General features: G+C 61.8%; 4 protein-coding genes across 8 annotated transcripts; all 4 read right to left on the reverse strand.

Annotated features, from left to right (window-relative positions):
* Positions 1 to 597: 597 nt before the first annotated feature.
* PRMT5 (protein arginine methyltransferase 5) lies at positions 598 to 8,947 on the reverse strand. 4 transcript variants are annotated; one of them, XM_059730438.1, is made up of 17 exons: positions 8,815 to 8,947; positions 7,877 to 7,995; positions 7,058 to 7,158; positions 6,613 to 6,747; positions 6,415 to 6,527; positions 6,228 to 6,277; positions 5,702 to 5,865; positions 5,243 to 5,404; positions 4,790 to 4,867; positions 4,520 to 4,578; positions 3,816 to 3,938; positions 2,542 to 2,717; positions 2,096 to 2,205; positions 1,853 to 1,946; positions 1,421 to 1,531; positions 1,275 to 1,339; positions 598 to 847 (listed from the first exon to the last, which is right to left on the reverse strand). In XM_059730438.1, exons 2-17 carry the CDS (start codon positions 7,977 to 7,979, stop codon positions 695 to 697), a joined length of 1,797 nt encoding a protein of 598 aa, XP_059586421.1. In that variant the 5' UTR covers positions 7,980 to 7,995; positions 8,815 to 8,947; the 3' UTR covers positions 598 to 694. The 4 variants fall into 4 exon arrangements, with proteins under 4 accessions (XP_059586421.1, XP_059586422.1, XP_059586420.1 ...); XM_059730439.1 differs by having other exon boundaries at positions 1,421 to 1,537; positions 7,058 to 7,143; positions 8,815 to 8,946; XM_059730437.1 differs by having other exon boundaries at positions 1,421 to 1,537; positions 8,815 to 8,946.
* Positions 8,948 to 10,856: 1,909 nt separating this feature from the next.
* On the reverse strand, positions 10,857 to 14,712 carry HAUS4 (HAUS augmin like complex subunit 4). Of its 2 annotated transcripts, none has more exons than XM_019487176.2 (10): positions 14,601 to 14,712; positions 13,850 to 13,996; positions 13,625 to 13,770; positions 13,433 to 13,549; positions 13,005 to 13,145; positions 12,826 to 12,922; positions 12,086 to 12,231; positions 11,868 to 11,998; positions 11,157 to 11,225; positions 10,857 to 11,067 (listed from the first exon to the last, which is right to left on the reverse strand). In XM_019487176.2, exons 2-10 carry the CDS (start codon positions 13,983 to 13,985, stop codon positions 10,881 to 10,883), a joined length of 1,170 nt encoding a protein of 389 aa, XP_019342721.1. In that variant the 5' UTR covers positions 13,986 to 13,996; positions 14,601 to 14,712; the 3' UTR covers positions 10,857 to 10,880. The 2 variants fall into 2 exon arrangements, with proteins under 2 accessions (XP_019342721.1, XP_019342722.1); XM_019487177.2 differs by having other exon boundaries at positions 13,850 to 13,920; positions 14,601 to 14,711.
* A 1,030-nt stretch (positions 14,713 to 15,742) lies between these two features.
* On the reverse strand, positions 15,743 to 21,464 carry C7H14orf93 (chromosome 7 C14orf93 homolog). Its single transcript, XM_014605338.3, has 7 exons — positions 21,212 to 21,464; positions 18,225 to 18,867; positions 17,721 to 17,984; positions 17,575 to 17,636; positions 17,211 to 17,314; positions 16,935 to 17,047; positions 15,743 to 16,826 (listed from the first exon to the last, which is right to left on the reverse strand). The coding sequence occupies exons 2-7, from the start codon at positions 18,729 to 18,731 to the stop codon at positions 16,419 to 16,421; spliced, it is 1,458 nt and encodes a 485-aa protein (XP_014460824.1). The 5' UTR covers positions 18,732 to 18,867; positions 21,212 to 21,464; the 3' UTR covers positions 15,743 to 16,418.
* Positions 21,465 to 22,442: 978 nt separating this feature from the next.
* PSMB5 (proteasome 20S subunit beta 5) lies at positions 22,443 to 24,937 on the reverse strand. The gene is made up of 3 exons (XM_019487178.2): positions 24,700 to 24,937; positions 23,743 to 24,049; positions 22,443 to 23,022 (listed from the first exon to the last, which is right to left on the reverse strand). Exons 1-3 carry the CDS (start codon positions 24,901 to 24,903, stop codon positions 22,724 to 22,726), a joined length of 810 nt encoding a protein of 269 aa, XP_019342723.2. The 5' UTR covers positions 24,904 to 24,937; the 3' UTR covers positions 22,443 to 22,723.

Genomic DNA, 24,937 nt, shown 5'->3' on the forward strand with positions numbered 1-24,937 from the left:
GGTGTCCAAGGCCCCGCCCATCCCGGAGCTAAGATGGCTCCTCTCACCCCTCAGCTGAGGGGGCCCTGCCTCACGCCAAGCTGAGCCCAGGGGTTTCACCCCACAGCAGCCAAGCTGCCCTCCCTCCCAGCAACCCACCAAGCTGAGGATAAATGGCTGCTCTCACACCACAGTGGGCCACGACAGCTGCCCTCATATTCATCCAAGCCTGGGGAGAAGCGGGCCCTGCTCAGGTTCCAGTGACGCCAATCCAGCCGCCTCCCTTCCCCCAACCCACAGCCAAGACGGCCGCCCCCATTCGCCCGCCCAAGCCAGTTTAGCCCCCTGGAGAACGCGGAGGGAGGGGTCCCTGAAATACCGAGGGGGACGAGACGTCCCGGCATGATACCAGGATCCCTCAACCTACGCCAAAATGGCTGCCCTTTGCCCACCTGTGCCAGGGGCTCTCCTCCATCATTCCCCGTATTGGGGTGGCAGTGGCAAAGCTGCCCCCCGACCCGCCCCAGGCCACGATGTAGCCACATGGAGGGCGGAGGTGACTGAGACCCGCCTTCCCCACACACGTGGGCCCCCCAAAATGGCCAGGCAAAGCAGGGAAGCTGCTAAACTCCATTTTATTCAAATCCACAAACTGGGGAACAGGGAAGCGTGGGACGGGGCAGCGGGGGAGGAGGCCCCTGGCCCCCGAGAAGGCTCAGAGGCCGATGGTGTAGGAGCGCCCAGTCGGGTTGTGCAGGGCCGAACAGGCAGGCGCCGTCACGGCCCACTCATACCACACCTTCTTGGCGTTGGTGCAGCGCCAGAAGGACACGCGCACCCGCTCGCCCGCCTGCACGGCCAGCGGCTGCTGTGAGGAGACAGGGGCGGAGGACAGGTTAGCTCCAGGGACCCGAGATCCACCCCCCCACGACCCCAGTGCCGGGGGCAGCAAGGGGAAGAGATGATGCCATGAACCAGCCCTGCCCCTCGGCATCTCCCCACACCCCCTGGAGCAACATGGCCAGAAGGAGGGGCGCTGGCAGTGAACAGAACCCAGGCATCATAAGTGTGGGATTTGCCCCTCCATGATTCAGTGGGGACCCAGGCATCCTAAGTACTGGGATGTGCTCCCCCATGACTGAACAGGAACCCAGGCATCCTAGATATGGGATATGCCCCCCCATGATTGAATGGAGGACCTCCATGACTGAATGGGAACCCAGGTGTCCCATATATAGGAGTGACCCCTTTGCTAACAAGGGCTCGGGTGGAACCCAGGCATCCAGGAGCCTTACCTTGATGGGGAAGAAGATGGGGAACCAGGAGAACATGCCTGGGGAATGCGTCTCAGGGCGGATGCCTGCAGGAAGCAGGGAGAGGGGTAAGTGGCACGTGGGGTCCCTGCCCCCCATCCATTCCCCACCCTGCCCCTGGCACTGACTGAGCATGATGTCGCCATAGAGGGTGGTCTCGAAGTAGCCGGCAAAGCCATGTAGCACCGTGTTCACCTCCACACTGAACTCCAGCATCCGGTACCTGCTGTTGTCCCGCTCTGTATCTGCCCATGAAGCATAGTTAGGGGTATGGCCAAGGCAGGCCCTGCCCCCTGTCTTGGGAGGCGGGGTCAGCACAAATCCCACCCGTTTTGCCGCTGGGGGAGCGGCCTGCTCAAGCCCTGCCCACTGCAATGCCCAATCAGGTGGTTGACTTGAGAGGGTGGGGCTAATATAGGCCCCACCCACTGTGCTGCAGGTAGGTGGGGCTAACCCAGGCCACACCCCCTCCCCATAGGGAGGGAACACTGCCCTGGGGAGGGGCAGGGCCAGGCCAGGCCACACCCTCTTCTAGGAGGAGCGGGGCTGGGGGGACCTACCTGAGTTAGGGTGGTGGAAGGAGAAGCAGGGCTGGGGCGGTGCCAGCTGGTGGAAGTTGTGGAGCCGCACGACATAGGGCATCTCAAACTGTGCCTGTGTGGACAGACGAGAAGACGGACAGGGGACAGATCTGGTCAGCAATCCGCCCATCCCGCAGCGCCCCATGTGCACCCCAAGGTGGCTCCCCTAGGCCCGGGCCAGGGTGCAGTGGGTAGGGCTATGTGGCAGCGGCCAAGGCTCACCTCAGGGTCACGGTCCTTCTCGCGGCAGGCCCGCACCTCGTTGTAGAGCTTGGAGGAGCTGATGGGTGCCAGGAAGGACGTGTAGTCACAAGGGATGCTCACACCACCCTCTGGAAGGGGTCAGGAGGGGGTCAGATGGAGGGCAGGGGGCATCCCATGGCTGCTGCCCTCCCCCACAGCCTCCCCCTCATACCTCTCAACCCTATAGCCACACCATACCTAGCCCCCTCCATGACCTCTGACCCAGTCAGCCCCAACTATACCCCAATCGCCTCCCATATGCCACCCCCCTCTCAAACTCTAAACCCCCTGACCCCTGCTATAGCCTTGCCCCACCATATCCCACCCTCCTCCAAAACCCTAACTCACCCAGGCCTCTGCTGTAGGTTCCCCAACCCCCAATGCTGAGCTCTGCCCCACCTCATCTCCCCCCTGCCGCCCCGCACCCTTGAGGCAGTGCTGGGCCCCGTCCAGGCACTCCGGCGACAGCTCGTTGTCAGCGAAGGAGCCCAGCAGCTCCGAGACCACCACGTCGGCCTGCTCGGGCGCCGCCCACTCCCGCATGTCCCGCGACACCACTGTCACCTGCGAGCCCCACTCCTCATATTGCCAGCTCTCCAGCCTGCGGCACAGCATGCCAGAGGTTAACCCAGCAGCCCCATCAACTGGTAGCCCACTCCCCACCCCCCAAGCTCGCAGCACCCAAGGGGTTAACCTGGGGAACCTGCCCCCCTCCCTCAGCTTGCCAGTCCATGGAAGAGTAATTTCCGACAGCTCCCCAGCCCATGGCACACAAGGGGTTAACCATGCCCCCTCCACCCCACCACCAGGCCTATGGCACTCAAGGGGTTAATCCAAGAAGCCCCCACCCCCTACCTGGTCTCCAAGGGGGGGGGAATTAAACCAAGAGCCCTGCCCCCCAACATCTGCAGCACATGGCACCCAAGGGGTTAACACAGGGCTGAGGACACTGGCACAGGGAGTATGGAGACACTGGGAAGTACTGGGAGACCTCGAGGCAGGGGGATGGAAGCACTGATGGGAGAAAACACTACCCATTTATTCTGGTACCTGCTGATGGGCACCCAGTGACACTCCACCACAGGGCTGAGGGTTCTGGGGGAGAGTGTATCATCACTGGGATGTACTGGGAGAACTGGGCCACTCCAGGATATGGAGATAGGGATACTGATGGGAGGAAACCCACCATCTGATCACTCCGGTCCCTACTGATGGACGCTCAGCCAAACCCAGCCACCGAGCAGAGACTACAGGAGTACAGAGTCACTGGGATGTACTAGGAAAACTGGGGCAACCCCGGACATGAAGACAGGCACTGATGCAGGACCAATACTGTCCATATAACTCTAGTTCCTACTGATGGACGCATGGCAACATGCCCCCATGGGGCTGGGGATTCTGAGGCAGGGGATACTGGGATACTGGGATGTTCTGGGAGAACTAGGACACCCCAGGGTAGCAAGACAGAAACACCGATAGGGGAAAATTAACTGCTCGTTCGCTCTACTCCCTACTAATAGACACTTTTTGACACTCCATCACAGGTCTGGGGCAGGAAGCTGGGGGTCACTGGTATGTACCGGAGCACCCCAGGGCAGTGGAAAAAGGGCACTGATGGGGGAAAGCCATGGCCTATTCATTCTGGCCCCTACTGACGGACACAAAGGCAGAGAGCGCAGGGTTTCCTGCAGACACTCACGTGACGATGGCATTGGGATTCTTCTCAACAGCGTAGACACGGACCCGGCGAGCAGCCTGGCGCGAGGCCCGGAGCGTGGCATGCACCAGGGGCCCCCGCCCTGCTCCCAGAACCATCACCACCCTGTGTGCACATGGGGAGGCACCGCTCAGGGACTGAGCAAAACAGGATGGCACTGGGGTCCTGCACCAGGTGGATGGGGGCACAAGAGACATGTTTACTCTGGCCCCTACCGATGAACCCTCAGCTAGACTCTGGCTGAGCTAAGGATACTGAAGCAGGGGGGGAAAGAGGGAGGCACACTGGAGCTGGGAGATGAGAGGCACCAGGGTACCTCAGGGTACGGGCACTGCTGAGGGGAGACTATGTCTGTTCACTCTGGTCCCTACTGAGGGACACTTGACTGCATTCTGCCTCAGGGCTGGGGATAATGGGGCAGGAAGCAGGGGGAAACTGGGGAGGTACTGGGTCTAGCAGGCGCAAAGCATAGTGATATCCCAAGGCAGAAGTTTCATTGGCAGGGAAAACGTTATCCGTTCACTCTGGTCCCCTACTGAGGGACACTCGGCTGCACTCTGCTGGGGACAGTGAGGCAGGCAGCAGGGGGAAGGTAGAGAGATACTGGGAAAAGGAAGAGGGCACTGGCAGAAGGAACTGGGTAGCACTGGGATGGCCCAGGGCATGAGGCACTGGGAGGCACTCACTGCACATTAGTGTCCTTCTCTTCCTCGGGTACCCGGTCCAGCAAGCATCTGTAGATAGCCTGAGGAGTGACAAGTGAGGGTGAGATGCAACTGAAGCCCCACCCCTTTCTAAAAGCCCCTCCTACCCCATACCTCCCATTCTGTCTTGGCCAATACCAACCCCATACCAGGTAGATCCCCTATTCCTCAGGCCCCACCCAGCTCCTAAAGACTGGCCCTCTTTTTGCACCCCGCCCCTTACCCTGCCCCCTCCTTGCAGGCCACACCCACCTGCTGGTACTGTGAGTATTTGATAGGGTCCTTCTCAAAGACCTCATAAGTCTGTGACTCCAGGTTGTCCATCAGGGGCTGGGGGTAGAGCACAGAGTCAGCATGGCCCTGCCCCTGCCTCCCACCGTTCACTCTGGTCCCTACTGATGGCTGCTGAGTTGTGATCTGGCCCAGAGCAAGAGCATGCAAAAGGGGGGAGGGGAAGATGAGCCCACAAGAGCCCCCAGCACAGATCCAATTCATCTCCTCCTCCCCTGGGCTAGGGTAATAACACCCCCCAGCCCAACTGCCCCACAACAAGCTCCCCAATTAAGTCGATGGACCCCCACCCCAGCTCCATGATACCCCTTGCCTGCCACCCAACACCCCATCCAAGCCACAATGCCCCTCCCCCACCACCCAATGTCCCTTCCCTGCCTCAAAGCCCCCTGGCCGCCCCCCCTCCCCCCCCACCTGGAGGGGAGACTGGAGGTAGTCCTCGTAGCCCTTGGCAAAGAGCTCGTAGGCGGAGGGCGGGGGCCGGTTCTGGCTCAGGTACTCCAAGTACTGCAGGTAGGAGCAAAACTCCTTCTCCGGATGGTGGTGGGCGCCCCACACGATGAACTGCACCTCCAGCTGAGGGAAGGGCCAAGAGGGAGGCTCAGCATGCCCCAGGCAGCCCCCACCTCCCTGGGGGAAGGGTGGGCAGGACCTGGGAGGAGAGGGCAAGGCAGCTGGGCCCAGCTCAGAGGCTTGTGGGTAGGACTCAGTGCCAGCGGGCCAGGCCAGGCCAGGGGGAAATCAGGAGGCAGGGCGAAAATTAAGGGGCAGGACCAGGTTCCTGGGAATAGGCAGAGCCAGGGCCAGTGGCTGTGGCTCCTGAGCCTGTATGTGGAGCCAGGACAGGGGGCAAGGTCTGCAGGAGGAGCTGACCTTGAGGAGGCGGAAGATGAGGCGCTGGTGCCCCTTGGAGAGCACGGGGAAGCCCTTCTTGTTGGTGAGGAAGATGGAAGTCGGCAAGATGGCGGCCTTGACTGGCTCCCCCAGCCAGCGGTCGATGACGTGACCGGAAGGCAGGTCGGCCCCCACCTCCAGCGCTGCGGGGGCAAGGGGTCAGTAGGGCTACCAGCGCTCCGAGAGGAGGGGGCGGGGCCTACAAGGCTGCAAGCTTCTTGCAGCAGTGCCCCTGGCTGAGGGAGCAGAGCCAATAGGGCTGTGAGCTTCTCCCAGCAGTGCCCCCCCCCCCCGGGTGAGGGGGAGGGGCCTACTGGGCCGCAAGCTTCCCCAACAATGCCCTCAGCTGAGGGGGTGGCACCTACTGGGCTTCAAGCTTCCCTCCGGCAGCAGCCCCAGCTACAGGGTGAGGCCAACCAGGCTGCAAGCTTCCCCCATCAGTGCCCCCAGCTGAGTGGCTGGAGACTATTGCTGCAAGCTTCCCCAGCAGTGCCCCTGTACTCACCCACACCAATGCGCTTGTTGTAGTCACACAGGGTGCGGAAGTTGTGCCACCTGCCAAGAGATGAGGGGAGGGGATGGTGAGCCAAAGGGGTAGGGCTCTGGGATTGCTCCCCCACCCAGACTCTGAAGCTCAGGTGGGGAACGGGGATACATGCTGTGAACTTTCTGCTGGCAGTGCCGCCCCTCACCAGGTCCAGGTTTTCTCCTCACCAGCCTCATTGGGCTGCTCATCCAGTGGCTCGTTAGTGATGAGGTCGTCCCGCAGGTCTTCGGGGGCCAATAGGGGCACCCGCATCCATACCTGGAGGAAGGGGGCGGAGATCAGGCTGGGGGGGAGGGGAGGGGAGGGATGAAAGGGCCCACCCTTCCCGTCCCGCTCAGCTCACCATGGCGCTGTGGTGCCCGGTGTGCAGGTGGGTGCTCAGCACCCGTGCCAGGTTCGGGTTCTCAGCCTGCGTCAGTGGCACCAGGAAGGCGGGAAGGCCCAGGTAGGCCCCGAACGTAAGTTCCTGCAGCATTGCCTAGGGGGCAGGGAGGAGAGCGGGGTCAGCCTGACTTCTTGGGCCTGTCCAAAGCCCCTTCCCAGGCTCCAGGTCATGCCCACAGCCCCAGGCCTTGCAACCTGGGCCCTGCCCAAGCTGGCAACTACACCCTGTCCCCACCCCATTCCAGGCCCCACCCCCAGCCCCTACCTGGGCACACAGACCCCACTCCCAGCCCCATTCTTGGGTTCCAGGCTCCGCCCACAGCCCCCTCCTGCCCCCAACCCCCAGGGTCTGCCCCACCTTTTGCCCCCACAGGAATGGCCGAGCCCCACCTGCCCCCGCTCACCGCCTCTGAGTTGCGGCGGATGGTCTCCACCGCAGAGTCAGGGCGGATCCAGGGCGAGAGCTTCCCCACGATCAGTGTGTTCCAGTCTGGGGGATGCAGAGCTGGTGAGGGGGGAGGAGGGTCCAGCAGCGGGTACTGTGCCCAAGGCAGAGATGCCATTGGGGGTCAGAGGGTGGGGGGTCTGGCAGAGGGTAGAGATGGGGGGTGAGGAGTTCAGCAGGGAGCAACAGTGGGCGGGGGGCACAGTTTGGCTGGGGGGGCAGCAACAGCTGCGGAGAGGCGGGCAGGCCATGCTGTGCCCAGGGCATGAGGAACAATGGTAGGGCAAGGTGCTGAGGCAGCAATGGGGCAGGGAGGTCCAGCAGAGACCATTCGTAGCAGTGGGTAGGAGGTCCAGCAGGCCCTGGGGGGTGGCAGTGTGATGGGAGTGGGCACCCAGCAGGGAGTGCCATGTCCAGTGAAGGGGGCAGCAATGGTGGGGGGGGGTCCAGTAGGGAACAGCGATGGAGGTGGGGGGCTCCAGCAGGCAGCGTGGTGCCCTGGGCAGGGGGCTGTGATGGGTGTAGGTTGGAGTGGGGACAGTAGGGGGCAGCCACTGCAGATGGGGGGGTGGGGCAGAGCGTCCAGCAGGCCACGCTGGGCCAGAGGCCAGGGACAGCAAGGGGGGCTTGGCAGAGACAGCAAAGGAGGAAGAGGCTAGCAGGGTACAGGGGCAGCAGTAGAGGGGGTGGGGGGTTTGGCAAGGGGCAGCCATGGAGTGCAGGTGGAGATGCAGGGGGTTGCCCCCAGGGGCAGCGATGGGGGTGGGGCCCGTCTCACCTCTCCCGGAGAGCAGCAGGTCGGAACGGGTCTGGGGACCTGGGCGGCTCCGCGCCGGCTCTCTCGTGAACTCCCGTTTGTAGCGCGGGTGGAAGACAGGCATACAAAGGAAGTCAAACCTGCGGGATGGGGATGCAGGGCATGAGGGAGCTCTGCCTCCATCACCTCTGACCCCTGGAGACCCTCCGTGGCGCCCGCCTGCCCCTTCCCCACTGCCAGTGGGAAGGGACAATCCTGCCTTCACCACCGAGGTCAGAGGTTGTAGAGGACGGTGCCACCCCCACCCGCCAGGTCAGTCAGAGGCCATAGGTAGGCTGGGGATGGAGGCCACATGGGGTTGCAGGCCCATCTGAAGTCAGGGGCAAGGGGATTTTCTGGGGTGTCACTGCCACTTGGCAGGGTCAGAGGTTAAAGGTCATTAGAGTAAGCACCAAGCATGATGGATGACCCGAGGGAGCTCTTGCTGGAGTCAGAGATCAAGGCTAGGGTCAGAGTTCAAAGATTACACACAAAGACCAGCTCCAAACTGGAGTCAAAGGTCGACTGGATGGGCCACCAGAACCCTGGGGGGCTGATCACCTCGTTAGGGTCAGAGGTCAAAGGTCACCACGTGGCTCTGGCCCCCACTATTGCTAATGTCACCAGCCCCAGGTCAGAGATCAAAGGCCGCCTATAAGGGCTCCCAGGATCAGAGGTCAAAGGGCACCACAGGGCACTGGCCTCCACCAGCCCAGGCCCCGCTGGGGTCATCTTTCAAAGGACATGGAGACCCCTCGCTAAGGGCATGTGGGTGGGGTACACTCCCCGTCGCCAGAGGTGAAACGTCACCCACGTGGTGCCGCCCAGCGGGGTCGGAGGTGGCCCGCGGGGCAGACCGGGTCACCCACGTGGCCTCTCCCCGCCAGGCTCCCACGTGGGGCCGGGTCCCGCGACCTCACCCCTGCCGGGCCACGGCGCCCAGGGTCCCTGCCACCTCCGGCACGCAGCTCAGGTCGCGGCCGCTGGACACGCGCGCCACCCCCGCCGCGCCCGGCCCGGCAGCCGCCGCTGCCACTGCTGCCGCCGCCGCCATCGCCACCGGACCCACCCCCAACCCCGCCCGCCAATCACGGTGGAGCCCTGCGCCCCGCCCGCCAATCACGGCACACATCCGGCCCCGGCGCTGCTCTTCTGGTCGGCTGCGAGAGAGGGCGGGCCCTTCTAGTAGCAAGCCAATCAGGTCGCGGGGGCGGGAAGAAGAGGCTGAGGACAAGGAGGACAAGGACTCCAGTTCCCAGCATGCCACGCGGCGGCATTGCTACGGGGGCCGGGCCGCTTTTGTGAAGGTGTAAGTGAGAGTCAGTGGGTGAGAGAGGCTGGGCAGGGGGAATGAATATAGCTAGTAAATAGTGAAGAGGCGGGTCACATGTGTCATCAATCCACTGTCTGGAAAGGGTGTAGCTGTGTTAGGCTAAGGACAGAGGGAGACAAGAGTTTTTGAGTAAATCCTGTATTTTGTATTAGACAAGGTTCTTTGGGTAAATCCGATATCTTTTTTAGATCAACTTAAATACTTGGAAAACAAAATTTCAGCAAGCTCTTGGCTTTAAAAACATTTAATCAGGTGGAAGAAGCCTCTGCAGGTGGTGTATGATCTTCCTCGATGGAATGAACAGTGAAGAAGCCAGAGGCTGGGCGGGTATGCGTGCAAGATACGCAGTCAGTGAAGTTGTAAATTGAGGAGTCCATTTAGTAGATTTAATCCATAATTTTTTGCATCCAAGAGACTGATGAAATGAAGTTCAGAGACTCGCCTGTGAAAGGTGTTTTGTAAGTTCCCCTTGGCTATGTGAAGAGAGAAACTGGAGAGAGTGGTTTTCCTGTGAGAAATGTGCCCCCACAGGGCAGACAGCCAAGCTCTCCGATCCCACAAGTTTGCACTGAGAACACCCACGAGCTCACTTCACCCATCTCAAAAGGGCTTTTGCTCAACAAGGACACTCCGCCAGGGAGATCGATCACACTTTTGAAAGAGCCACCCGGCTACCACGTTTTGCTGCAGTACAGAAGGAAGACCCGCACGAATGGCACACCACTGATTATGACATGACTCCTCCCTCAAACAATTGCAACCCCTAGTAGAAGGAGACCCAACGCTCAAAGCGATCTTCCCAGAACCACCCATCCTCGCCTTCAAATAAGCACCGAACCTCACCAACTTCATCACCAGAAGCAAGCTTCCTGCAGCCCAAAACACCCCAGCTGGATAAAGACCATGCCAGGACAAGAAGTGCAAAACCTGCCAAAACAATCTGCACCACCCCCACAATCAACCTGACAAGGGGTATTTTATACCTGAAAGCTTGCAAAGAAGAGAGCTTTTCCAACTATTTGAGTTGTACTAATAAAAAATATGGGATTTACCTAAAGAACCTTTTCTGCCTCTGTCCTTAGACCAACACAGCTGCAACCTATACCCCAGTCCATGCATATTTATTGATTTTCCTGGACATTAGCATAAATCTGGTTCCCAAGCCAAGCTGCCTGGGCCTCCTTAACACAGGGAAGGGGAGATCTAGGTTCTCTCCCACTAGCAGACTGGGTGGAGGGCATCCCCAGATGCCTGGGGTCCCCCTGCTCTGAAAAGGAAGGGGCAGGTGCACAGCAGAGTTCCCTTGCAGCTCCAGGCAAAAGGGGGCCATAAGGTGCCCGGACCCCTAGGTTCCTTCCCAGCTCTAGGACCAGGGGAGAGCCCAGGCACCTGAGCTCCCTCCCTGCTCTAGGAACAGAAGCTGGGGACCGCCCTGGCACTCCTGTCAAGAAATAGGGAGCCTAGACACCTGGGCTCCCTCCCCGCCCGGAAGCAGGAGAGGGTAGGGTGCCCAGAGCCCTGGGTTCACAGCAGCAGGTGCCCGAGTTCCTCCCTGGCTCTGGGCCATGGGGCACCCAGACACCTGGGTTCATAGCATCAGCAAAGAAAAGGACGGAGAGATAGGATAGGTGCAGTACAAAGGTCAGAGCTGATTTATTGTGGGGAGCCCCCCGCCAGCTCACGGAGGGCCCAACGCCGGTTATCAGCTTGTGCCTGGAGCTGCGCGTACTCCTCAGCCAGGGCAGCAAAGTCAGGGCCCAGCGTCTCATAGGCAGCCAGCAGCTCTAGTGCCTGTGCCAGCTCCTTCTCCTGCCGCTCTACGGCCACCTGCAACTCTGCCCTGCAGGGAGGAAGGGATGAGGTTTAGGGGCAGGAGGGCACATGACTGGCCCCACTTGCCCCACCCCACACACCAAGCAGCAGCCCTACTTGATGGCTCGGTGCACCTCCACCTTCTCCGGAGGGTAGGTGTCCAGCAGTATGCTCAGCTCCTCCAGCCTGCAGGCACAGACACATCCAGTGACCTCTTACCCCAGAGCCACCCAGTTCCATCCCTTACCCCAAGCCCTCCTATCCTGCTGGCAAAAGGTGACCTGGGACTTCTACCCTGGTGACCTCTGAATCAGGTTCCCCCTCCTCAGAGTTGCTGTGGATGCAGCGACCTGTGACCCTCCTTCACCTTGCTTGTCCACCTTGCTCTGACCTCTGGTCCATCCCTTGGAAGAGAGAGGTGGGGGCTTGCCCAGACACCCTGGTTCTCTCCAAGCTCTGGGAAGAAGGTTGTGTGGGGAGCCTGGGATGAGCAGGGACCCCTGGTTCATCCAAGCGACCTCTCACCTCTCCCATCCAGGGCAAGGACTAGAATAACTCAAGTGACCTCTGACTCCCCACCCTGACCTGCCACTATGGGCAGAGATGCCCACCCACTACATATCCTCCATGACCTTCAACCCTGGCTTATGACCTCTGACCTCTCCCCTACTGGGGGTGGAAAAAACCCAATCCCCATGCTCTTCTGTAACCTCAGACCTGTACCTTCACAGGGGGGTGGCATGACCAGAGAAGCCCCAACCACTGCTGCCTACCCCATGCCCACACTCTGGGGCTGGCGTAATTGCCCCCAGCCCCTCCCCTGCTCACCGGGCCTTGAGCAACATGGCGCTGCACTTGGTCTCCAGGTACTGGGCATTGCTTTGGTCCAGCTCAGCCTGAGTGCCTAGGCGATACTCTTGCGCCAGCTGGCACAGCAGGCCCCGGCACTGCTCCAGCGCCTGGTGAAGGGGAACAGGGCAAGGATGAGTGGCACTAGGGCTTCCCCCCAACCCTTCCTCTACCCCATACCCGTATCTGCACTGTACCTGGCCATAGGCTGCCCGCTGCCTCTCCAGCAGGCCAATGAGGTCCCGGCGCTGGACCCGTGCCTCCCGGAGACGTCGCTGCTCAGCAGCCAGCACCTCAGCCAGCATCCCCAGCTGGGCTGCACGCTCTGCCGCTCCTGCCCCATCTGTTGGAGACATGTCAGTGCTGTGCACCCTGGACCCCCACCTTGTCACCCCCACAACCCACCCCTCACAGATCTCCCCCAACTGTCCTCCATGATTCCTTGTGCCCTTTCACCACCCTCACCTCCCCCCCCAAATCCATCCCTCATGACTCCATCACCCTATCACCCTCCACCCTCCCCTAGTCCACCTCATGATTCCCCCATCCCTTCACAACCCACCCCCAAAGTACCTCCCACAGGTCCCCCATCCACCCCCTATCCTACCCCACCACAGACCTTCTTCTCTATCCATCCCCCATGATTCCCTACCCACAGCCACCTGGGACTCCCCCAATCTGCAGCCTGCCCAGTTCTCCCCTCCCCAACCATCACCACCCTTGCGGCCTCCCTCCCATCCAAGTTTCCTCCTACCCCATCCCCTGCCCCCACCCCCCATTTCACAACCCCCACCCCCAGACCTTCCCTTCTCCACCCTGCAGCCCCCATGCCCTATAAAGCTTCTTTCAATTCAGTGACGCCCACAGGCTCCACTCCCTGAGTCCCGCCAGGGCCCCTTGACCCCTCCCTGGGCAATGGACAACTCCCAGATCTCACCGCTCTCCGGCCAGTAGTAGCTGAGCAAGGCCAGTGCCCTGTGCTGCAGCCGCTCCTCCAAGTCTGGTGGGAGGCACTCCCGCAGCAGTGCCAGATCCTGGGGGGCATGGAGGGGTGAGTCCCTGATGCCTGGGTTTCTTCCCACTTCCCCCCTCCCCCGCTAAGGGAGTGGGGGTTACCTGGCTTGGGGGCAGCAGCTCCTGCAGGTCAGAGACCTCCAGGCCGAGCAGGATGGGGCTGGCGGCACAGGGCGCAGGGCCGAGGCCCACAATAAGTCTCAGCTCCCCCAACCGCAGGCACCGCTCCAAGGTCTCCAGAAACTGGGGGGTGGAGAGGAAGAAATGATTGAGAAGGGGACTATAAGGGGACAGGGGAGCGGAGTGACCTTTAACCTGACTCCCCCCCCACACACACACACACACTCAGGATCCCCAAACTGGTTTCCCTCTAGGGGTGGCATAAGTCAAGTGACACCCCGCCACCCTCCCCCCCCCCAGGATTCCCCTACCTGCCTTCCCTCTGGGGGTTGACGTGAGGGGGAGCAACCTTTGACCTTGAGCCCCTCTCCCACTCCCCCCCGGGGTTGACCTCCAAACCCCAGTCTCACCTTCTTGTCCCGGGGGGCAGAGCCGGTGTCCGCCTTCAAGAGCGCCTCCTGCAGAAGCCGGTGTAGGCACTCCCAGCGCAGCCAGGCTACCCGCTGCAGCTGCAGCTCCCTCTGCACCTGCAAAGGAGGGACCCATGGGGTCAGCTTTACCCTTATCTTGGGCTCCCCTTCCCCCACACCCAACCCCTGTACCTGCTGTAGTTGGCGGGCCAGGCCAGTGCTGAGTCCACTGGCATCCATGTGCCCAGCCAGACCCTGCAGCAGGGTGGCCAAGCCAGGGTTGGCTGTCAGGTCCTCCTCTGTCACCTGGCATGGGGGCAAGGAGGCACCACTGTTGCCTGCAGAGAGGGAAGACAGTGACAGACAATAAGAGGAGCCCCCTGCATATCCTGTCCCCCCCAGCTCCCCTCCTGGTACCTTGCTGGGGCAGCTCACATCCTAGATCCCCCAAAGGCCCCCGATCAGATGCCATCACTGCTGGACACAACCTGGGGAGCACACAGAGGTGGGAGGTACAACGCCAGTCTAAAGCAGGGTGGGGAGCTCGTGCCATCCCTGAGCCACCTATGGGAAAGGCATGCTGCATGTCCCAGCCACAGGGGGGCACAGGAAACACTTTTTTTAGGGGGGGTCATGACAACTAGGGGGGCTATAGTCACCCTAACAGTGTTGGTGTGAGAAGAGGGACCTTTGACCTCCCCCCACAACTCACACCAATACAAGGCCAACGTCTGTCATTTCTGGGGGCGCCGAAGAGACAGGCACCCAACTCACAGCCTCCTAAGGGGTCCCAACAACTCTGGCCAGGTGCCAGCCAGCTGTGGGGGGGAGGGGGAACCCAGGGGGTGCCCCCCTGCTCCCCAACAGGCATTGGGCACCAAACTCATGCCAATTTTAGTGAACTCCCCAGCTTATGGCACACTGACCCCCACCCCGCAACCAGCCATGCCAAGCTGAGAGCAGCCTCCCCAGTCATGCCAAGCTGAAGGTGACCCCCCCAGCCAGCTATGCCAAGCTGATGGCAATGCAGCCCTCACAGAGCTTGCACCAAGCTGAGATCAGCCCCCAGCCACTCACACCACCCCCTCAGCCTCCCCAAGGCCCCTGGCTCCCAGGGCCCAGATGCCATCTTGTTCACCCCTCAGCCCAGATCCCTCAGGGCACGCACCCAAGTGGCAGGTACCCAACACAACCACCCTGAGGGGGCGGACCGCCGCGAGAACAGGCCACGCCTAGAGAGGAGCGCACGTGACGTTTGCGCCACTTCCCGCCTTTTTCACTCCTGGGGAAGGTGGTGGGCGGAGGAGGGGCGGGGCCGGGAAGCTCGAAGAGCCAATGGGAGAGGGGAGGGGGCGGGCTTTGGGCCGGGCAAGCAATGGGAAACCAGGAAGGGAAAGGCGGGACAGGGACAGAAGGGAGGAGCCGGGGGAGGGCAGCCAATGGGCAATTAAGAAAAGCGGGGCTCGGGCGGGGCTGGACAGAGGTAGACAAAAGGAGGGAAAGCGGTGGGCGGAGGAGGGGCGGGGCCGGGAAGTGCGGAGAGCCAATGGGAGAGGGGAGGGGGCGGGCAGCCAATGGGCAAACAAAAAGGCGGGGCTAGGGGAGTGGGTGGGCCTGGAAGAGAAGAAAGGAGGGGCTGGCAGCTCGGGGCCAGTGGGAGAGCTGGGGGGCGGGGCTCGCTGAGCCGCGGGAGAAGCTGGGCGGGGGCGCGCTTACTGCGGGCTGTGGGCTCGTCTGCCGGGGCGTTCACTCTGACCACGAACGACGACACCGCTAAGCCAAGAGTTCCCAGCAGCCCCAAGGCCCCTTGTCCCCCCGAACATGGGGGCAAGTTCCCACCCCAGACAGAGTCAGGGCCCAGCGCGGGCATATGTGCAAGTCCCCAATTTGTATATGTCAGATACATCCACCAGAGGGCAAGGTGAGGGGGGTCACCCCTGACACCCCCACTTACCCTGCAGCAGTGCCCAGAGCAGCCATCAGGGTACAAGTCTTGGCTAGATATGGTTCCCACGCCCGGGGCCAAGGGCAGGACTTGGGGATCTCACAGCCCCTGTCCAAAACCCAGTGGCCCCACAGCCTCTCCTCCCTGCTCCCCAGACCTCCCCCCCACAGGACTGTATCCCCCTTCCTCTGGCTCCTGGTGTCTGTGCACTAGGCCCCCAGCTCCCTCCCAGGGCGGGGGTCTGAACTGCCAGCCCTGCCCCTGCTCTCTATATCCCACTGCGCTCCCCTAGCTGGGGAGACCCCAGCCAGCCAGAGGCACCGGCCTCCTTTCCCTGAGAAGAAAAATGAGACACGAGACAGCAATGGTGAAAAACACACTGTATTGTGGGGGATCCCCCCTTGCACTTTGTCCACTGCCTGGCTCTCCAGCCCTCCCCCCCAACCCCAGGGAATGGGGTACCCTATACCCCACCCTCCCCAAAGCTTCCCAGTGTTTTCCACCTCATCTCAAAACTCCAACGGACCTGTTTTCCCTCGTCTTCAGGATGGCCGTCTGTCGTAGGAAGTGGCCGTCGTGGCTGGAGGGGGTCACCCTCGTGCCAGTGCCCTCTCTCCCTTGAGATGACAGAAGCTAATGGGGGCTGCAGTTCCTGCCCGCCCCGAGTCTCTAGGGTGAAATTCCCCATGGGGGCCATCTCGGCTATCTTGGTTCACTTGACTTCCTCATCCAGTGTGAGGGCCGTGGTGGCCCGAAGGGGCCTTCTCCATTCATGCCACCCCCCAAGCCACCTTGGAGGTGTGGTGGCCATATTGGTTCGACCTCAATCTCGCTCCTGAGCTGGGGGGTCGCTAATCCCATCTCCATCACCCCATGGCAGCCATCTTGGAGATGTAGCATCCATCTTTGGTGACCTGTTGTTTTTTTTTCCACCTTGGTCGTGGGTCCGTGGGGTGAGCCGCACGCTGTTTTCCGTCCCCCCTTCTCCCACGCCTCTCATGGGCCCTCTTAGGTGCATGGATGCAGGGCAGCCCTCTCGGCTCACTCATCCTTCTCCACTTTGATCTCAATGAAGGAGCTGAGGTTGGGGCAGAAAGCCTTATTGCTCGGGGTGTAGGGAGGGGTGCCCGTGTCCCCCTCCTCCTCATGCTCTTGGAAGTGAGGGTCGTAGAGGTGGGGGGGCAGCAGCTGGACCTCAGCTGAGGGCAGCCGCTCTGAGGGCGGCCCATACACCCTATTGGCCTTAGCGCCGTGCTTGGAGTTGATGTCCAGGCGGTAGCAGAGCTGGGTGAGGGGAGAAGCGCGGAAGCGGGGGGGCCGCGCCACCCACACCCCCGGCTCGCTGAGGCTGTCCTCCTCGTCTGACATGAGCTCCTCCGTCACCCCCTCCCACAGCCGCTGCTCCTCTGGGCCCAGCAGCCGTGCCACCCCTGAGCGGTTGGCAAAGAGCTGGGGTTGGAGGGACATAAAAGAGCCAGTCAATGTAGTTACCCCCAGAATGTCATCCAACCCCCATCACCCCTGCACTCTGCTGGAGCATCGAGGGCACCCCCTTACCCGGTAGCGCCGGCTCCGTAACTTCTTCTCCTCCTTCTCCTTCAACCCCTTGAAAGGGTTCAAGGAGTTGCGGTATTCCCGCCGCTTGGTGAGGAAGTAGGCCACACAAGCACCTGGGGGGGGGCACAAAAGGGTCAAAGGTCAATGCAGGACAGAGGTGTTACCCAGTAGGCACAGAGCGGGGTCAAGGGTCAGAGTGCAAGGCAGGAACTCCCCCGAGTGGGCACCTGGCAGGACACCGAGGTCAGGCTGCAGCCCACCACAGAGGGGCCTCACCCTTCAGCTCCTTGTCAGTGTAGTTGTGCTGACTTGTCACCAGCTCCTGCCTCAGTTTCTCCAGCAGGAATTTCACCACCGCGATGTTCCAGGAGGACTTGATGCTGGGAGAAGACACGAGGGCGGGAGTCATCCCAGAGCCCCGGCCCTGCCAACACACCCCCAGCACCAAGTGGCTTGAGCAGGAGGCAGGGATCCGGGACACCTGGGCTCTTTCCCAGCTCTCAGAAGGGGAATAAGGTCTAGTGGGTTCGAGCAGAGGAGCCAGACGCCAGGACTCCAGGGTTCTCTCCCCAGCGCCGGGAAAGAGCGTGGAGTCCAGTGGATTAGCACAGGACTCCTGGGTCCACGGGAGTGACCTCACCTCTCGGAGCCGTTGAATCTCTTCTCGTTGGTGATGTGGTTGTGAACATTATGGACAAGTTTCTGTGGGGACACAGAAACTGTGGTGACAGGACCCCCCCAGCACCCCTGCCCTGCCTCCAACCGGCCCTGGAGGCCCCAGCTTACCGACAGCACCAGGTCCCTCTTGCGCCGGGCGTTCTTGGGCCCATTGCCCCGGCTCCGGCAAGGGACACTGGCGAAGCCCAGTGAGAACCGGGGTTCCCCCCGGCTGGCAACCTCAAAGGCGGCGCTGTGGGGCAGCTCCTCAGAGTAGGAGGGCGAGGGTGAGGGCTCCCCCATCAGCTGGGCGGGAGGGGAGGGGGCGACGGAGTAGGTTGGCACCACTGCTCGCTGTGGGGGCACATCTGAAGGAGGCAGGTCATCCAGCACCTGGGAGAGAGAGGGAGAGATCAGCCCTGCTGACACCACTCAACCCTGCGCTATCCCAGCCCCCCCTGCCCCAACGCCATGCAGCCCCCGAGCCAAGCTGCGGTTGGCGTGACTCCCAGAATGCATCTCTGCTGTCCTGAGCAGCTCTTTGGCAGGGAGGCAAGAGCAGCCATCAAATATGCATGATCCATCTGCGCCTGGTCAGAGGCCAAGATGGAGCTTCATTTTCCCCTCACTTACCCCACTGAGACTGCCGTCTGCAGGCTGCGTGGGCGAGAAAGCCAGGCGTCCAGGCGGCCCTGCCGCCGCCCCCAGCTGCCTCAACTCCTCGATCACCACTTGGACGCCGTTTCGCAGGCCTTCAGCCTCCTCTTCCTCCTCCTCCTCCTCCTCCAGGAGCTCCTCGGGGGCTGGTGTGGGGCTGGCTTTGACAGCGGCAGGGGCTCCTCTCCTTAGTGCCCCCACTTCCTCCTCTAGGCGCCTCAAGGCCTCGTTGTTGGCCTTGGCCAAAGCCAGGGCTGCCTCGGCCAGCCCCACCGCCTTGTCCACACGCTGGTAGATGACATGGAGGAGCTGCTCCGAGTTCTGCACTGCCAGGCCGTGACCAGAGACGGTGATGGGGGTGCAGGGGGGTGGCGGGCCCCCCGAGGCCGCCTCCACCCCCGGCTCCTTCTTGCAAGTGCAGCAGCAGCACTTGGCCTCGTTGGCATTGGGAGGCGAGAACAAGATGGTGGCACTGAACGACATGACGGACCGGCGGGAGAGGCGCAAAGGAGCTCCTCAGCTAATGCTCCACATGTGGGCAAACCCGGACCCGGTGCCTCCTGGGAGAGGCCTGCGAAGAGAGATGGGAGGCCATGGCGCTGCCAGGAGGAAGGTGGCACTGGGGTGTTTGAGCTGGGGTTAAGGAAGGCAAGGAGCTCCAGACAACCTGCAACGAAGGGCAAACCGGGACTGCGCGGCAGGTCGCGAAGGGACTGGAGCTAGCCAGACCCATGAGACAGCTGTCATGGCAGGCCGGGGGTCAGCCTATTTAAGGGGCAGTCATGAAGCAGGGCTGGCAAGATAAAGGGCTGAATAAACCCAGGGGACAGCACAACCCAGGGGTCGCCATGACCCAGGCCCTTGTCAAGACCTGGGTGTGACCCAGCACTGCCTGGCATGGGATAGTGGTGGGCTCCAGTAGGGCCGGAGGAGGATTGCAAGGGGGCCAAGCCAAGGTGATCTGAAGGCGGGCAGTTGCGGGGCAGCAGGGGCTGGTGGGACTGGCAACAGGGCATTGGCGTGACCAAGACCACGTGACCATAGGGGTTGATGCGACCCCAGAGCAGGAAACCGCAGCACAGGCTTGGGGGAGGGCGGGGGGTCGTGCCATAACACACGGGCTGTGCCTGTTGTTAGTTTCCCGTGCGCTTCATCGAAGCGAAAACCTCCTTGTCACATATGCTAATGCGCGCCCGCGCGGGGCCAACAGCTCGGAACACCGCGCTCCCTAACGTTCCATGCCGCGTGTGCAGCGCGCGCCGCGGGGGGGGCGGAAGGGATGCGGGCACCGCGGCCGTGTACAAAGCACCCCGCCCCCTCTCCCCCCGCGCACCCATTGGCCAGCGCCTCAGGAGCCGGGGGAAGCCGATTGGCTGGAGCGGGCTGTTGCTCAGCAGGCCCTGGAGGGAGGGGGAGGAAGGAGTGAGCCAAGAGGAGGGCGGGGCGGGGCGGGGCCCCTGCCAGGGGGGACGTCGAGGCCGGGCCTTTTTCACGGCCGTCTGGCAGCCATCTTGGATGGCAGGGCTGCCCCGACGGCTCAGTGACCTCCAGGCCTGGCCTGTACCAGCCCCTGCCCTGGTTCAGTCAGGCGAGGACACGCCAACCCCATCCTGCCAACCTGTGTCCTGCTTTCCATCATGCCCTGCCAGTCCCACACTACCAATCCTTGCCCCCCACCTGCACACACCAACCCCTCTCCTCCGTCACCAGGCCACGCTGGTCTCAACACAGCCATATCTCCCCTCGCATCCGCTCCGGTGCCCCAGAGACCCTCGTGCCAGCATCTGCCATGCCCATGCCAGCCTGGCCCCTTGTACCGCTGACCTGCCCAGGTCACGCCAAACCCGCTTGTTATCTATCACCTTCCATGGTCTTCCCTTTACAAGCCACACACTCGACGCCTGCTGCCCCTTTACTCCTAGCAACCCTCCCGCTAGCCTCTGCCTGACCACACACCCTGGCCCGTCTTGCCCCTGACATGCACAGGCTCTGCCAACCCTACTCCTTGTTAACACCCTCCATGGCCTCCTGGTAGCAGGCACAGCAGTCCAAACATGGCCACACACTCCCACCACACTGACCCCTTTACCCCAGCGACCCTCATGCCAGCTTCCACCATGACCCTGCCATCCCGGCCCACTTGCCCCCAGCCTCTCAGGGTCACACCAGCCAGATCTCAGCTGCCACATCTCTCCACCATGCCATTGTGTGAGGCTTATGCAAGATACAGCCCCATTGTGGACCAGCAGGCCTGGGGGCGGGCAGTCATCACCCCCTGCCTGACTCGGGGTCATCTTTCACAGGCTCCAAAATATTCCCCCGGCTGCTAAAGACCCATGCAAGGGAGCCAGAAAAACACAATCCCAGGCAGGATCATACTAGCTGTTGGTCCTATGGCACTCAGTCTGCCCCACAGCCATCCCTCTGTCCCGACTTACCTCTCTATCCATCCCTGCACACTCCTTCACCCACCCACCCGTCCACTCCACCCATCCAAGGCCTCTTCCACATACTGGTCTATCCAGCCATCCCTATCCCCGATACGCAGCCTCCCTTCCCCATGCACCCATTCATCTATCCATCCATCTACACACTTCTCTGCTAATCCCCCTGTATTTCCAGATGCATCCCTTCATCCATCCACACAGGTAACCCTCTCTCAAGACATCCCTACTTTCTTATCTCCATGTCCCTTCCTCACTCTGTCCATCCAAATACAACCCCTGTGTGCCCACGTACGCTTGCATCTCCCTATCCACTCATCCCTCAGAGGGTTTCCTATCTCTGCTCATCCTCATGTCCATCTGTCTTCTATCCCTCCGTCACAACCACACCCCCCACACTTCCCCCCCTTGTTGTACACGCACCCCTCCAACCTCTCTGTGGCCCCAGGCAGGGCAGAACTGGGGGGGCAGGGGCAGAAGGGGCCGCCCCCCACCCCCACGCCCCTGGGTAAAGGATACGGGAAGGTCGCGCGGGTGCCTCTTTGTATTCGTGTGGCCGTGTGTGCACAAGGGGGGGGGCTAGGCCCCCGCGCTCTGCCCCACCCCCGCCTGCTCCCATTGGCCGAGGCCGTGGCACGCGGGCACACACACGCAAGCACACGCCCCAGCTGCACACGCATTCCTGAGCAGGGCCCTGCCAGGGGGCCCTGCGTCAGGCCCACGCCATAGCGCAACTTCTACCCAGGCTCCAGCCAGGGCCTTCCCCCTACCTGCCTCATACCACACGCCCCCAGCAAGGCCTGCCTTTGCCCAGTGCCCCCTCCACCCCCTCTGTCCCAGCCAAGGCCTGCTGCCGTCCCACACCTGCTCCCCCAACCTGTCAAACACCCGTTAACCTCCCCAGGTCTGCCCCAGACCCCATCTGCCCTGCCATGCCCACTCAGACACTCCCCCAGGCCTGCCCCAGCCACCTGCCTCCTGCTCAGACACCTACCCCCCCAATCCCGCCCCCACTCAGACACCCAGCACCTACCTCCCACCTGGCCCTTCCTTCCCCACCCCCTCACCAACACCCCCCAATCTAGCCCCAGCTCCCACAGACCCCTCTGAAGTCTGGCCCCAGAACCCCCTCCATCTTCAGATACCTCCAAGGTCTCTGCTCCCCTTGCACCAGATCAATGCCATGGCCTGCCTGCCACAGATAACCCCCTCCAAGGTCTACCCCAGCCCCAAGTACACCCCTCCAAGGCCTGCCCCCACCCCAGATGCACACCCAGACCTGCCCCTGCCCCTCCTCCTGGCCAAGGCCCCAATCCCCTCCACACACCCCTGCTCAGACCCCACACACTGGCCCTTTGTCCCACCACAAGTGGTCAATGGGACCCAGGGAGAGACCAGGGCTATTCTGCATCAGGCACAAGCCCCTAGCCAACCCCACGCAGGCAAGATGGAGGGGAAAAGCTAAACCCTGCTGCTCCACTGGTACTCTGCAGGAAGTTAGGAGACACCAGAGTTGCACAGGTTGGAGGGGCCTGTAGAGTGGGAATGAGGAAAGCCCGTTAGCCAACACCCGCCAACCGGCACAGTGCATCTGCAGCCAGGAACTGTGCTCTGTGGCCAGCACTCACTCTTGTCCCATGGACCCACCGTGCCTCCTGTTGGGGCTGCAGCAGGAGGGGCAACTTCTGCCTGCACCATTGCCCTATGGCCCCCCACAGCTCCCTCATGAAAGACAGGGCACAACCAGGAATAAGGAGACAAGATTTATATGTAACCCCCCATGTAACCAGTGGCGCCACAGCAGGCTGCCCCCTCCCACTCCATAGCACCCCCTACCCATCTGTAGCCCCAGGCCTTCCCCTAGTGGGTGAGGCATTATCCTAGTAGCCCTAATGTCCCACCCCTGTAGCCAATACATGTCACTTAATCTCATCCATACCCCACGCCATTCCTGTCACCAGTTAAACCACACCCACTTCCACACCAATGCCACTCCCCGTCTTGGATAAGCCACGCCCACAGTCTGTGCCCTCAGGCAGATGTGCCCTCTGTGGCACCGTGATATTGGTCATGCAGGTCAGCCACGTTGTCGCTGGAGACACGGACCCAGCCATCCTGGCGCACGTGGTAGAGGTTGACTATGCCCCCAGAGTAGGCATCACGGTACGTGGCCTGGTAGATGGCGCGCCGGGCCAGGTTGTAGGCCTCCTCCACCGTCATGTCGGGAGCATAACCACGGTCCATCACCCCATAGGCATACACCGAGCCCGAGCCGACAGAGAAGGCTGTGCCTGAGATGCGGTTCCCCTCGCTGTCTACATAGTAGAGGCCTGCGGGAGTGGTAACAGAGCAGGGGCGTCATTGCCCTGGATGCCCCCATATCCCCGTGGGCCCTCTTGCTTTCCACAGATAGGGCCTGCCACTGGACACCTCTCATCTCACCAAGGGGGAGATCACCCCTGAGGACCTGGGGCATCAGGGAGAAAGGTGGGAAGTGAGGGTGAATATGGGAGCACCAGAGCCGGGGGGGGGGACGGCAGCAAGGAAGGGGTGAATTTGGAGGTGCCAGGAGGAGTGAATGGTTTGGCCCATTCGCTCTATAGTGGCTGGCTACCAGGTTGGGTGAGAATCCCCACCAAATGGATACCTAGCATCAGCCATTTTGGGGAGGGCAGCCAGGTTTAACCCCTTATCAGATGGCTGGAGCCTGGCTACCATGTTAAGTGAGGGCAGAGCATGACTCACGGACCACAGCTGCCATCTTGGAGATGGATTCACTTTCAGTCAGATACACAAGGGTCATTTGCCCTATTTAGTGATGGGAGCACGTAGAACCACTTGGCTTCTGTGCCATTGGGACTAATGGGCCCATGTTTGATGAGGGAAAAGTAGGGGGGGGCAGCAGCTATATTGGAAAGGGGAAAGAAGCCATCACCCATCAGGGTGGTCTGCCCAAGTAAAGACTGTGTGACATATGCTTTGCTTCCTACGTTGTGCATGAGAGGGTTTTGGCCCCAGGGGGTAGAATGGGGTGAGGAGGAGTCACCTACCTGGCCCCCGCTTGTCCCAGCCACAGATCATGGTGCCCATACTGAGCCCCATGCCCTTGTACTGGTAGACCATGTTGGCCAGCAGCTTGGAGGCAGCTGCCACGGAGATGCGCTCCTTGTTGCGGAGCTCGTAGATGCGGCACTGCCGGGCCAGCAGGCGCTCCCAGAAGCTGCAGTCAGCTGCGCCACCTGCCATGGTGCCCAGCAGGTATGCATTGATCTCGATCACTTTCTTCACCGTTTGTGAGGCCACGTAGGAGCCAGCTGTGGCCCGCGAATCCACGGCCACCACCACGCCATGCTGGAACTGGAAGGGAACAGAGATGTCAGAGGCCACCCACGCCAAGCAAGAGGCAGCAGCCTCAACCACGTGGCCAGCCAACGGACCCTGGGCCAAGATGGCTGCTCAGGCTTGTGACACCAATTTCGGCTAAGGGGCAGGCCCGCAGATGCCAGCTCAAGGTGGCATCTCTTCCCGGTCTGGGAAGCTAAGGGATGCCACCCACAATGGCTTCCCACCACCTGTGCGAGAGACCGACCTCAGCCAGGCAGACACGACAATGGACGGCACGCAAGACGGCTGCAATGCCAAAAGACGTTACCGAGCGTGGGCACCCAGAACGCGAGAGATGCCAACCTCAGCCAATGCACACAGGGCCAAGACGGCTGCCCACGCCTGTCAGACACCAACTGTGGCCAATAAGAGGGCCCAGGCATTGCCAAGTCAAGGTGGCTCCTCACGCCACTTAGTAGTGATGCCAACCTCAGCCAACGGGACAGACCAGCGGACCGGGGCCAAGACGGACGCCCAGGCTGAGGCGTGAGTGACGCCAACCTCAGCCAACAGGTCGGGGCCAAGACGGCTGCCCACCCCTCAGTCCTGTCCTGCCCCACTGAGTGCCTGAGGGGCTCCCCCATGACCCTGCTCCCCGTGGGCGGGGCTCTCCCCTCCCCCACCTTGAAGCCCAGCGTGGTGGTCCCGTGGAGCAGCTCGATCCCGGCATCTTCCGCGGCAGGGACCCCGCAGGCGGCGGTGGCCAGGCCGGGAGGGCCCAGGGGCTCGCGGGGCGCCGGTACATGGAGGTCGCAGGCACCGCCGAGCCCGAAGAAGCCGGCTTGGTTAACGGGGAGCTCCGGCGGCAACAGGCTGGCCAGCGCCATCTTGGATGAGGGCGCTAGGCGAGGGGGCGGGGCT

Source organism: Alligator mississippiensis, chromosome 7, assembly GCF_030867095.1.
Source record: "Alligator mississippiensis isolate rAllMis1 chromosome 7, rAllMis1, whole genome shotgun sequence".
NCBI classification, from domain to species: Eukaryota; Metazoa; Chordata; order Crocodylia; family Alligatoridae; genus Alligator; species Alligator mississippiensis.

What these genes read in the sequence shown, in the direction of transcription:
- PRMT5 (XM_059730437.1), bottom strand. Translation starts at nt 7,979, where the DNA reads ATGCCTGTCTTCCACCCGCGCTACAAACGGGAGTTCACGAGAGAGCCG. An exon ending in GGCCCAGCACTGCCTCAAGG is followed by an intron (nt 2,206 to 2,541) that starts GTGCGGGGCGGC and finishes GACCCCTTCCAG; the next exon opens with AGGGTGGTGTGAGCATCCCT. An exon ending in CCATCTTCTTCCCCATCAAG is followed by an intron (nt 848 to 1,274) that starts GTAAGGCTCCTG and finishes GTCTCCTCACAG; the next exon opens with CAGCCGCTGGCCGTGCAGGC.
- HAUS4 (XM_019487176.2), bottom strand. Translation starts at nt 13,985, where the DNA reads ATGGCACGAGCTCCCCACCCTGCTTTAGACTGGCGTTGTACCTCCCAC. An exon ending in CTGCCCCCCGGGACAAGAAG is followed by an intron (nt 13,146 to 13,432) that starts GTGAGACTGGGG and finishes TCCACCCCCCAG; the next exon opens with TTTCTGGAGACCTTGGAGCG. An exon ending in GAGGTGCACCGAGCCATCAA is followed by an intron (nt 11,068 to 11,156) that starts GTAGGGCTGCTG and finishes TCCTCCCTGCAG; the next exon opens with GGCAGAGTTGCAGGTGGCCG.
- C7H14orf93 (XM_014605338.3), bottom strand. Translation starts at nt 18,731, where the DNA reads ATGTCGTTCAGTGCCACCATCTTGTTCTCGCCTCCCAATGCCAACGAG. An exon ending in AGATTCAACGGCTCCGAGAG is followed by an intron (nt 17,315 to 17,574) that starts GTGAGGTCACTC and finishes GTCTTCTCCCAG; the next exon opens with CATCAAGTCCTCCTGGAACA. An exon ending in CACTGACAAGGAGCTGAAGG is followed by an intron (nt 17,048 to 17,210) that starts GTGAGGCCCCTC and finishes GCCCCCCCCCAG; the next exon opens with GTGCTTGTGTGGCCTACTTC.
- PSMB5 (XM_019487178.2), bottom strand. Translation starts at nt 24,903, where the DNA reads ATGGCGCTGGCCAGCCTGTTGCCGCCGGAGCTCCCCGTTAACCAAGCC. An exon ending in CCACCACGCTGGGCTTCAAG is followed by an intron (nt 24,050 to 24,699) that starts GTGGGGGAGGGG and finishes GTTCCCTTCCAG; the next exon opens with TTCCAGCATGGCGTGGTGGT. An exon ending in CTGGGACAAGCGGGGGCCAG is followed by an intron (nt 23,023 to 23,742) that starts GTAGGTGACTCC and finishes CCACTCCCGCAG; the next exon opens with GCCTCTACTATGTAGACAGC.